The sequence below is a fragment of the Sus scrofa genome, chromosome 2 (assembly GCF_000003025.6).
Source record: "Sus scrofa isolate TJ Tabasco breed Duroc chromosome 2, Sscrofa11.1, whole genome shotgun sequence".
Taxonomy (NCBI): Eukaryota; Metazoa; Chordata; class Mammalia; order Artiodactyla; family Suidae; genus Sus; species Sus scrofa.
In genome coordinates, this window is record NC_010444.4 from 150975223 (window position 1) to 150986553 (window position 11331).

The 11331-nt window shown below is 58.3% G+C and overlaps 1 protein-coding gene across 1 annotated transcript in view; it reads right to left on the minus strand.

Moving 5' to 3' along the window:
* The window catches only part of PDE6A (phosphodiesterase 6A), a 59399-nt gene extending 48571 nt beyond the window's left edge, over window positions 1-10828 (minus strand). The window contains exons 1-4 of the mRNA XM_005661807.3: window positions 9623-10828; window positions 1573-1725; window positions 710-799; window positions 90-230 (exon numbers count right to left, since the gene is read on the minus strand). Of these exons, the coding sequence (XP_005661864.1) occupies window positions 90-230; window positions 710-799; window positions 1573-1725; window positions 9623-10096 (858 nt within the window). The 5' untranslated portion in view covers window positions 10097-10828. The remainder of the gene's footprint in view (window positions 1-89; window positions 231-709; window positions 800-1572; window positions 1726-9622) is intronic.

Sequence of the window (11331 nt, forward strand, 5' to 3'; positions counted from 1 at the left end):
TCCTTGCTGTGCACCCGAATTTGCGTCCCGAGGCGGGGCTCCAGGGCCCCGCCTGCTGCGTGTGTAGCCTGTTCCCGGGCGCGTCTCACCTTCTGCTTGGTCATGTCCAGGAGCCCCACGGAGTACCTGTCACAGTTGAGGAAGGCGCGGACCGTGTACAGGGCCTTGTGGAACTGCCTCTCGATGTCCGTGAGCTCCTCGAAGACTTTGCTCCCAGACCACAGCAGTATCTGGGGAAACACGAACGCAGGGCAGTGGTCCTCGGTTCCTGATGGAGAAACTGAGGTTCCGAGAGCGAGTCCCTGGGCAGCTTCGACGGGCCCGACTCGCTCCAAGTCTTTCATCTCGTAGGTCGTTGATCAGAATGATAGTAAGAGACATTCGGGTAGCACCCGGGGTGTGTACCTCAGCCCACAGGTACCCCGCTTGGCTCAAATGGGGAGACTGAAGCTCGGGGAGCTCAAGTCATTTGCTCGGGGTCTTAAAGCGAGTCAGTGGCTTAGCAGGGATTCAAATGCCAACCTCCCGACGTGAAAGCTTGGCCAGACAGTCACGCTGCGACACAGCTTTCCAAACGGCCGCGGCCTCGTTAACACGAGCCTGTGGGACGGCTCTCAGGTGCCTGTATTGCCACTGCCTGGCCAGGTGACCCCACCAAGGCTCTGATAAGAGGACAGTCCAGTTCCCGCCCTTGAGCCAAGCCCCCTACCTGGCCGCGCCGGGTCTCACAGTTGTGCAGGTAGCTCAGGTGGAAGACTTTCATGATTATATTTGCAAAATTGAGGTACTTGACGAGAATCTGGAAAACAATCAAACAGCATGAGGGGAAACGGATGAGGAGGGCGCATTTCTCCTCTGGCCACTTGTACCCCTGGCAGATAAGGCGGAAAACGTGCAAAGCTGCTTCCGAGACGGTGTGCGAGGCTACGGGTCATGGAATCCTGACTCCTGAAGCGCTGCGTTACGAGAGCGCAGAGTTTGCGGAATATAGAATGTCTGTGTTGACGGGGAGGCAGGCAAGGAAACGGGCTGCTCTTTACTGGGTTTGAGTCCCCAAGCTGTCATCTCTGTGTATCTGACTCTATCACACCTGCTTCCAGAGCTGCTACGGAGGTGACACAGGAGATCCGTTAGAGAGAAGGAAACAGGTCCGGAGAGACTACACGGGGTGCCCGGGGCAAACAGCCAGCTAATAGCAGAGCCAGGACGGCTATCCCTGCCCCCTCGGCTCGAAAGCGCAACATCTTTCTTCTGCTGCTGCTGCCTTTTTTTTCTTCTCCGGCTGCAGCGTGCAGCGTGCTTGATGTGGGATCTCCGGCCCCAGACCGGGGATTGAACCAGGGCTGCAGCCGTGAAAGCACGGAGTCCTAACCCCTAGACCCGCAGGGAGCTGCCCAGAGCCCAGCGTCTCAACGTGTGCCCTGCCCTGCCTCCCTCACAGAGCATCAGATCACCAACCCTTTGCCTAAGAGATGGGAAAACCAAGGCCCGGCCGCCCAGGGAGGCTCAGAGGGCTTGGCGAGCCGAGAACCGCTCGTACAGCCACGCCAGCCCTTTCTAAAGCCTTCTCACCTCTTCATCTCTCTGGGTGAAGTGGGGCCCGTCCACTTTATTCACGGCCATGAGCACGGCCACCACGTCCTTTCCATTCATGATGGGAGAAGCCAAGAGGTGCTTAGTCTGGTACTCGGTGAGCTTGTCCACAAAGTCACAGAAATGCTCATCCTGCAGGACGGCAGAGACACACCTGAGCGGGCAGGTGAAGAGGAAAGACCAGAAAGCCACCCGGAGCCCACGGCGGCGTCGGGGGAGGGGCTTGCTCGCCTCTGGTTGTCAAGACAACAGAGACAAGGCCCGCTGCCCCCCTGCCATGGGGACAAGGCAGCCACAGGGGGCTCCCGCCCTGGAAGCCTCCAAAATGCAGTAGGAGGAAGTCTGAAGCACACCCTCCAAAGGGCTGCGGAGGAAGTGGGAGCTCAGCCCTGGAGGGGCCCAGGGAGGGGCCCGGGGGCTGACCCTGCCCGCAGAGGAGCGTTTGGAAGAGGCCCTTCCGAGGTGATCCTCGGTGAAGCCCCAAATAGGAACCTGAGCGAGGAAAGACCTTAGTGTGAGCTGCTGGCAGGTTTGAGCGCTGTGCCTGCGTCAGCTCGCTTGAACCTTCCAATAACCTGTGCGATGGGACCCATCGTGGTCCCTGCACGGCGGGAAGATGAAACTCACGAAGGCCCACAGTACTTGTTACTTGCGTGTGTACGTGATTCCAGAAGCCGTCCTTGGCTCTGCCGCCTTCAGGAGAGGCTGGAGAGGCTGGTCCCGAGTCTGGGTCACTGAACCAAAGAATCTGCTGCTTTCAGGAGTTTCCATTGTGGCTCAGTGGGTTATGAAGCCAGGTAGGTCTGTGAGGACGCGGGTTTGATCCCCGGCCTCGCTCAGTGGGTTAAGGACCTGGCATTGCTGTGAGCTGTGGTGCAGGTCGCAGAGGTGGCTTGGATCTGGCGTTGCTGTGGCTGTGCTGTAGGCTGGCACCTGTAGCTCTGATTCGATCCCTAGCCTGAGAACCTCCATATGCCACAGGTACAGCCCTGGGGCTGGTTGGGGGGAGATTTTGTAACTTTCAGCTTTTTTGCAATCTGGTTCTAGCATCACAGAGCCAGTGCAATGGCCACCCCCATTCCACAGATCTTGATGGAAGCCCCACTGCGTGTCAGGCCTTAGGCTGAGCGCTGGGATACAGGGAAGGCTAAGTAAGATTCCGCCGGTGCAGATGAGTCAGTAAGAGAGGGCTTGGGGGTTGGCTTGAAGCAGTGGGAGCCGAGGAGCACACGCCACACCCCACCTCCAGGGCCAGCTTGGAAGCCAGTCAAGGGCGGTGCTGTCTGGGTGGGGTCAGAAAGGGGAGACAGAGCCTGAACTGTTGTCTTAAAACGAAAAGAATCCGCCTCTCCATTTCTTGGTGGCCCTGAGAGTCTCCCAACGGTCAGCACTGCTTAGGCCACAAGCCAGCCCCGACAGGCACCGTCCGTGCTGTTCTGAGAAGAGAGACGCGTTTCATGCGGCCGAGTCACAGAGCTTGGCTGGAACTGGGTGTGCGGCCTCCTCCCCCACCCCCGCCCCGAGTTTAGAAGTTCAGGGCGTGGGGCTCTGCCCTGTGGGCTTCTGCCCGCTGTGGGGAGTGGGGCTGCCCAGACGGGCCGCGGCGCTGTGGTCAGCACAGCTGTCTCAAAGCGGGGGAAGGGGAAAGGGATGAAGAAAAGCCGCCGAGCTCCACTCGAATTCACATTGGGGTATTAACGCAAAGGCTCTAAAGAGGCATTAGCTGCAAGGGTTTTCCACGTCCCTCTCTGAGGACACAGATGCACCCTAAATATAGTCTGGGGCGCTGCTGGGATGCGTCTCACGAGGGCTGTTCAGTCTTGAGTATTCACTTCTGTCGGGGACAGCGGTGTTGCGCCCTTACCTGCATCTGAGGCAGATATTACTAAATCTGCTAGAACTCTCTCTCCCACTGAATTCTCAGCCCTGGAACTTTCTCACATACAGCGGCCAGGTTGCAGAATCATTGTCACCCACATATTTTCAGCGTATAAAGTCTCCCAAACACCCGTGTCCTAGCCCCTTCGACTGTCTGAGGCAGAAGGGCTTTAGAAGCCATTCAGCCTAAACTGTTTAGTTTAAAGCCCAGGCGGAGTTCCCACTGCGGCCTGACAGGATGGGCAGCGTCGTGCAGGTTCAAGCCCCAGCCCAGGACTTGGGTCGCCACTGTGGCTGGGATCCGATCCCTGGCCCCGGAGCTCCGTAGGCAAAGCCCAGGCATCAGCCGTCCCCTAGGGAAAGTGCTCTTTTTCATTCACTCGTCAGCACTACCAGGGCACCTCCTTAGGTGTGCCGGGCCCTGGGCGCTTTGGTTTCGGCCGGGAACGTCTTTCCCTGCGCAGCTTCTGTTGGGACGGGGCAGGCAGACAGGAAGCAAGTCCAGCGCTGCTTTGAAGGAGCTGAGCTGGATGGTGCCCTAGAAAGTGCCGGGAGGGGTGGCGGGCAGGGGGGCTGGAGGGGGGCTTCTCTGAGGGGGGCCGCGGGGCAGGCACAGGTGAAGCGGATTCCAAGCAGGGGGCACAGGGATTACAGGGCCGGGAGGGGCAAGGTGCCGGCTGATCCGCAGGCCAGAAAGGACCAGTGCCCTGAGGGAGAGCGGAGGGCAGGGAGGCCAGGCGGAGGGCAGAGGCCCCACCGGGGTGGGCCTGCGAGGCCAGGAAAGCACTCAGACCTCCCTGCAATGAGACGCAAGACTGCGTCTCATTCCCAGAATCTCCAGTTCCTCTCCTCAAACATTCTCGCTGCCAAGTTCCACTGTGTCCCGCGAGGAGCTCCCAGCTTCGTTGAACAACCCCGATGTGCCGGCCCGGTGGGGGGACCTGCTCCCCGCGTGGCTTCCGCAGTCCGTCAGGGCAGTGGCAGTAGCTGAGAGCCCGCTGGGCCCGTTTCCCTTTGGCAGATCAGAGGGCGGGAGCAGGTCCGCCTGGAGGTGTCCTCCTGGTTGTGTGCTGGCCTCAAGTCCCACAGGGAGGAAGGACAGCAGGACGACAGGCGAAGGCGTCCCTGGGCCTGGCAGTGCGTTCAGGTTCGGTCTTCAGAAATGGGATTAGGAGGGTCTAGAAGGAACGCCCCCTTCCCCGAGACTCAGCCCCACAGGCCCCGAGACTCAGCCCCACAGGCCCCGAGACTCAGCCCCACAGGCCCAACGCGTCTCAAAGCAGACGTGTCGGTGTTTCTCCCACACCGACCAGGTCTCTGACACCCGCCGGCTGCACACCAATTCAGCTCAGTTTGGACACCGCGCAGCTGGGGAATCAGCGCCTACAGGTTGAGGGCTCAGGCCCAGGCGACCGCGCCCCCCGTCAGGCGCCAATCCCAGGTCCCAAGCTGCCGTCGGTACCGCGCTGGCTGATGGACTCTGGATCCAAGTGCCCTCGACCTCCTCTTCGGGTTTGAGGATTTGCTAGAACAGCTCATGGGTCTCAGATCGCAGAGAAAGGTTTCTGTTCCAGGTTTATTTGATCATAAAGAACACGGGAAAGGACACAGATGAAGCGTCAGGTGAAGAGACACGCACGGCGAGACCCAGACGTGTCCCCGGCACAGGAGCCTCTGTCCGCCTGGAGCGGGACGCACGCCTTCCCAGCAGCTGCACCCGCTCCCCACCCGGAAGCTCTCTGAAGCCTGGACTTTTAGGGATTTTTAGGGAGGTTTCATCACCAAGGTGTGATGGATTATCAACTCCATTTCCAGCCCCTCTCCCCTCCTCAGGGGGCGGGGAGTCGATGGGGCCGCAAGTTCTGAGTGTGCAATCAAAGGCTCTGTCTCTTTGCTGACCAGGATTCCAGCAAGAGCCCCTCATTAGAACAAAAGACCCCCGACCACCCAGGAGGTGCCAAGGGATTTAAAAGCTCTGTGTCAGGTGGTTCTGCCGCTCAGGAGCTCACAGGCCAGGACGCAGACCAAAGATGCATTTCCTTCTATGACTCACAAGAATGGAGCCCCGGGGAAGAGCCGTCCTTTCCTCATAGTCAGTCACTGATCTGTAACGAGTACCCGTCCCAGGATCTGCTCTGGGGCTGGAGACCACCCACCGGCCCCCTGTCGGAGGGCTTCCCCAGGAGACAGGGTCAAATGCAGAGAGGCCAGGAGGCTGGCAGTGTTGGCAGATAAACACAGCACAACTGGTTGAATGTGAATTTCAGGTAAAGAAATAATTTTTTTGGTATAAGTCAGTCCTAAGCATTGCAGGTGGCCTAGGGTCGCCTGAGCCAGACAGGCTTTTGTAGTTTTGTTTGTTTTTCTTTTCATTTTTGTAATGTAAATGCACGACTTAAGCTTTGATGGCTCCGGCGTCCACTTCAAAGAAGTGTCTCTGTCTCAGCCTCAGACACTCCTCCCTGTCCGAAGATGTTGGTTGATTTTGATGAGTGATTACTTGGGCCACTTAATGGGTTTTTGTTTTGTTTTTTTTTTTTCCTGTATTCTGTTTTGTTTGACCTTTCCATGATTTAAATTCCTGCTCTTATGTTGTAAATTCAGCAAGGCAAAGTGAGCCTGTGACTCCGAGGCCCCCACCCTTGACCCCAGGAAAAGCCCTGAGCCAAGTCGTCTGCTCCCGAGACCTCAGTCTGGGGCCCCAGGGGCGCTCTGTGGCTTCCAGGTCTGAACAGTAATAAAGCTTTATTTTTCCAGCGTTTCCTGCCGGTTAGTGCTGGGGGATGTCTTATGTCCACAATAAGAGGCGCAAGGGCGGATCCAGCAGAGCCCAAGCTGATGAACGGGCAGAACAGGCGCTGAAACCTTCTCCTTTGTTTCTCCAAAATGCACACCTTCCCCCCCGAGCATCCCTTACTTTGTCCAGCAGCCCTAATGACAGGGCTCCCCAAGGCTCCCCAAGGGTCGATAGGAATTCCTAGGGTGTGTGGAGCCACGTGACAATCCTGGGAAATGCCATGCGTGGTTTCACATTTTTATTTCTTTTATTTATTGTCATCGTAATTTTTTTTAGGGCCGCGCCCACGGCACATGGAGATTCCCAGGCTAGGCATCGAATTGGAGCTACAGCTGCCGGCCTCCACCACAGCCACAGCCACGGGGGATCCAGACTGCGTCTGCGACCTACCCCGAAGCTCAGGGCAACGCCGGGTCCTTAACCCACTGAGCGAGGCCAGGGATCGAGCCTGCGTCCTCACGGATGCTAGTTGGCTTCGTTACCTCTGAGCTGTGACAGGAACTCCCTGGCTCCACATTTTTAAAATGCGATGGTAACGATTTCCAAGGTTTCCGAGGTGCCGAAGCCCGAGAGGATCCCTTCTCCGCGGTTCAGGATAACTCAGGGCCCCGTGCACACCGAGTTCCTGCTTCTTCTCCGCCCACCCTCCAGCCAGAGGCCCGAGTGAAACATGGCATCTCCAGGAGCGGCACAGGCTGAGCCGGACGGGCTTCGTTCCAGGCCTGAGGCACCCGCGAGGGGGGTACCTGGCCCCAGGGCTTCCCAGGAAGCACAGCCAACACCGCCAGAGGGAACACTGGGGTCGAACAGGAAACAGGAAGCTGTCCCTTAGCACAGGAGCCCAGCAAACTCTCAGGGAGGTTTTAGAATCCTTCTAAACCCTCACTCCCTCAACACCAGGCTCCAGAGAAGCTTTCAGCACCTCTGAGCTCTGTTCCCCCCAAATAGAACCTAAACAGAAAGCTCCAGAGGGCAAGGCCAGATTCCTCTGCAAATCCCACACTGGGCCGCCCGGGCAGCAACGGCCGTTAGAATAAATACATCCCTAACAGCAAGAGAGTGAGAATGAAAACAGGAGGGGCGGCCCGTAGGCGCCACTACAAAGTGCCAAGAACACGGCTAGACGAGAGAGAGAGAGAGAGAGAGAGAGAGAGAGAGAGAGAGAGAGAGAGAGAGCGAGAGAGAGCGAGCTCTCACTTCATCCCAGAGCCGCTCGAGAGAAGGAGCTCTCCTCTGGCTTATGAATTAGGAAGTGAGCCCCCCGACAGGCTGAACCCCTGGCAAGGCTTCGTTCCTGGCAAAGGCCTGAATTTCGATTCACACCCAGATCCGACCTCACAGCCTCACACGGCACCTTCTGCCACCGGATTTGAAAAGGCCCCCTAAACGGCAGGGGCTTAGGTTTTCCAGACCAGGAGAGCGATGAAGAGCAGAGCAGCGCTGCCGCTTTCTCTCTGTGTGATGCTGAGCAAGCCGCGCAACCGACTGCGTTTCAGCTTCATTCGCTGGGAGGTGGGGGGGTGGGGTTGTGTCCTAAGCGGGAGACCCCGTGTTGGCTGCAGTTAAGGTCCAGAGAGGCTGGAGCGAGAACAGACCCCACCCCATGTGGATGGGTCCTCGGGGAGGGCCCCGAGGGCAGAGCCGAGTCTGACCCCCGGAGCCAGGAGGAGGCGAGCCCCCAGGAGATGCAGCCCAGTGTGCTTCCAAGAAAACCACGTCCCGCCAAGGCCCAGGCCTGGGCTTCGCATCTCGCCAAGGAGCCCGGGTCGACGCAGGGCCCCAGGCGAAGTCCCACGTCTGCGACTGGGATGAGTCCAGGACGACTGACTCCTTGGTGACTTGGGGCAAAAGCCCTTCTCAGGGCCTCCCAACTCCTGGTGTCTCAGCCTCGAGATAAGCCCGGGTCACACGGCCCCTGGAGGTGCTTCCTTTCCCCTCCTCCTCTGAAGACCCTGAGTCTGCAATGAGGGCAGAGGTGGGTGAGAGCACAGTCGCCGAAGCTCCCAGCTGGGTCTTGGGACGATGGAACACAGGCTCCTGTGTGGCTGGCTCAGCTGTGCATGAGACCGCGTGGGCCCTGCTGTCACAGGCAGGTGTTAAAGGGATTATCGTGTTATCACCTGGTGGCAGGTTGTTTGGCCAAGGGATTAACAAGCATCGGCCTCCTGCCCCACATCTGCTGGGCCCTGGGGTCACGGCGGGCGGCCTGGCCTTGCTGTGCCAAGAGGTTTAGGAAGGACACGGTAACAGAGCCACCTAGGAGGGTCTCCTTGGGACAAGGAGATGTGAGCCGACCTGCAGGGTGGGTGGGCGCTGACCCTGGCAGAGGTCAGGGTCTCTATGGGGAGACGTGCGCTAAGAGATTTACTGTAGGTGATCAGAGTCTTGCCAGCGCTGCCAGGCAGACGCCACGGGAGCCTGGACTCGTAGAGACAGAGCCAAGAGCTGGCCCAAGGGGTGCATTAGTCCTTTCCCTGACAAGACAGACGGCCGTCGCGTGTCCCCTGGTGTAGGGCACGAAGGAAAGCAGAGCAACCCCTCTGCGACCTTCCCGCCAGAAATGCATCGCCTGACCTCGAAGACACATCAGACAAGCCCTCGTGGAGGACATGTCGGCGCAACAGCTGGCCTGCGTCCTTCGAAAACACCAGCGTCACGGAAAACAGAGATTGAGAAGCGGTTTCAGATCCGAGGAGACTAAAGAGACAGCGCTAGAGGGGCGTCACTGAGACAACTGGCGGGACCCGAGTGCGGACCGCGCGGGCCGTGACAGCGTTGTGTCCGTGTCCCACGTCCCGATGGGACCACCATGCTTGGGGTGCGGAAGAAGCGCCCTCGTTCTGGAAATGCACAGCAGCTCCCCAGGGTTAAAGGACATGGCGTCTGCATTTGTCTCCCAGCGGGGTCGGAAAAAACGGAGACGTGAACAAGTGGCAAATTTGGATGAAAGGTGTACGTTTCTCTGAACTATTTATTACTATTATTATTTTTCCTTTTTGGCCGCCCTGCGGCATAGGGAGTTCCTGGGCCAGGGATCAGATGGGAGCCAAGTTGTGAACGATGCCACTGCTGCGGCAGTGCTGGATCCACTGTGCCTGGCCGGGGATCGAACCTGCAACCTGGTGCTACCGAGATGCCACCAATCCCGTAGCACCGTGGCAGGAACTCCTGTACCAGTTTTAGTGCTTTTCTTTCAAAATAAAGTTATCCATGAACAAGGAAAGAAACGCGCCAAGCCGTCACCAGCGCAGCTTGGTACCCAACAGCTCCCCATCCCCCGCGTACCCCTGCGTACTCCCAGAGCCCCACTGAGGGGCGCCTCCCCCCCCACCCCCGTCTCGGCGCAGAGGCTACCTCCTGTGCATTGGGGACGTTGACCATCTTTTTAGAAAGCGCGACGTGGCCCACCACTCCCATGTCCAGCGGGAACACGATCTCCGAGTCGGGCGCCACCAGGCAGTCCTCCAGGACCGCGTCCTTGTGCACGTTGAAGAGCCGGGTGGCCAGCTCGGCGGTGCCGTTCCGGGCCCTGTGCATGAACAGGCTCATGCGGTCCGCCTGCAGGAGGAAGCTCAGCTTCTTCATGACGTTGAAGATGCACTTCTCCGCCTGCAGGTTCTCCTGAAAGTCCCGCAGGAGGTCGAAGACGACCTCGCTCTCCTCCACGCTGTTCAGCGGGTGGTAGTGGCTTAAGTCCACGGCGGCCTCCCTGGCCCCCAGGAGCTCTGAGATGACCTTGGGCCGGTAGCGGAGGTTGAAGTACCGTTTGGCAAAGCCGACATTCGAGTCCAGGAACTTCTCCACTTCCTCCGCCGTCACTTCACCCATGGCTGGCAATTCCGCCACCTGCTTGCGTGGGGGGCGGATGCTGGCCTCTTTTGGGGGGACAGTGGCAGAACCGAGTCCTGGTCCAACCTAGGCTTCTGGGTCCTATCTGTGAGTCTGCAGTATGGCCGCAGAGGAGACGGGGTGCGCTCGGGAGATTAACTCATTAATATTTCTCCAGAACAAGGATTAGGAGGATCAGCACGTTCCAGATGCTTCTGGGCCCCAGATGGGGGAGGGGAGAGTTCTCTTTTCGCCTTGGTGCACCAACAGAAGAGGTTTCTGCACGGAGCAGGAGGTGGCTCAGCTAAAAGGAAGTCTGGGAGGGAGGCTGCGAGGGACCAACCTGGCCTCCAGACAGGTGCGCTCCGCTCTGCACCGAGTTTACCTTCGACCTTCGACGTGGGCGCCTGCGCTTACTGTGTAGGGATGCGTTTGGCTTCTCTTGGAGCATCAGACGCTCTAACACCTCTGGGTCCCAGAGCAGAGAGGGACGGCCCGCACCCTCCCCTCCCTGGGCCCTCATCCCAGGCTTCCGAAGCCCCTTCCGCAGGGCCTCCCTAATGCGGGGCTTCACTCCGCAAGCGCGTCGCTCAGTCTGCTTCCGTCGTGGGCACCGTGCGGCTGGCACTTAAGGGCCCCGATTTCACAATCTCGACAGCACAGTCTCTCTCAGTTTTATTTTATTTTCATTTTTTTAAAGGCTGCACCCAGGCTGTGGACATTCCCAGGCTAGGGGTTGAATCAGAGCTGCCGTGCCAGCCCACATACACCACAGCCACAGCAACATGGGAGCCAAGCCGCATCTGTGACCCACGCTGCAGCTCGCAGCAGCCCCGGATCCTTAACTCACGCTGCGAGGCCAAGGATCGAGCCCGCATCCTTATGGATACCAGTCAGGTTCTTAACCCGCTAAGCTACAACGGGAACTCCTCTCTCAGTTTCAGATTTCAGGGGGGCTCTGATTTCAGAAGTCAAAGAACTTCATAAAAACAACAGCTGGCTTGGTTTTTCTTTTATTACAACATCCGTGTTTACTGTCGAAAATACTCCAAAACCGTTGAAGTCACCCATCATGCTGCCACTCAGAGGCAACCTTTAGTTAACATTTTCGTTTCCACCCTTTCGGTAGAGGCTTAACTCTCTCATCTGGTTCCCTTCAATCCCCTGGTCTTTGTTGCGGCACTTTCAGGGGTTTTTCTGGCTGCAGCCTGCAGCTTCTTGCGTTGTCAGCCAGC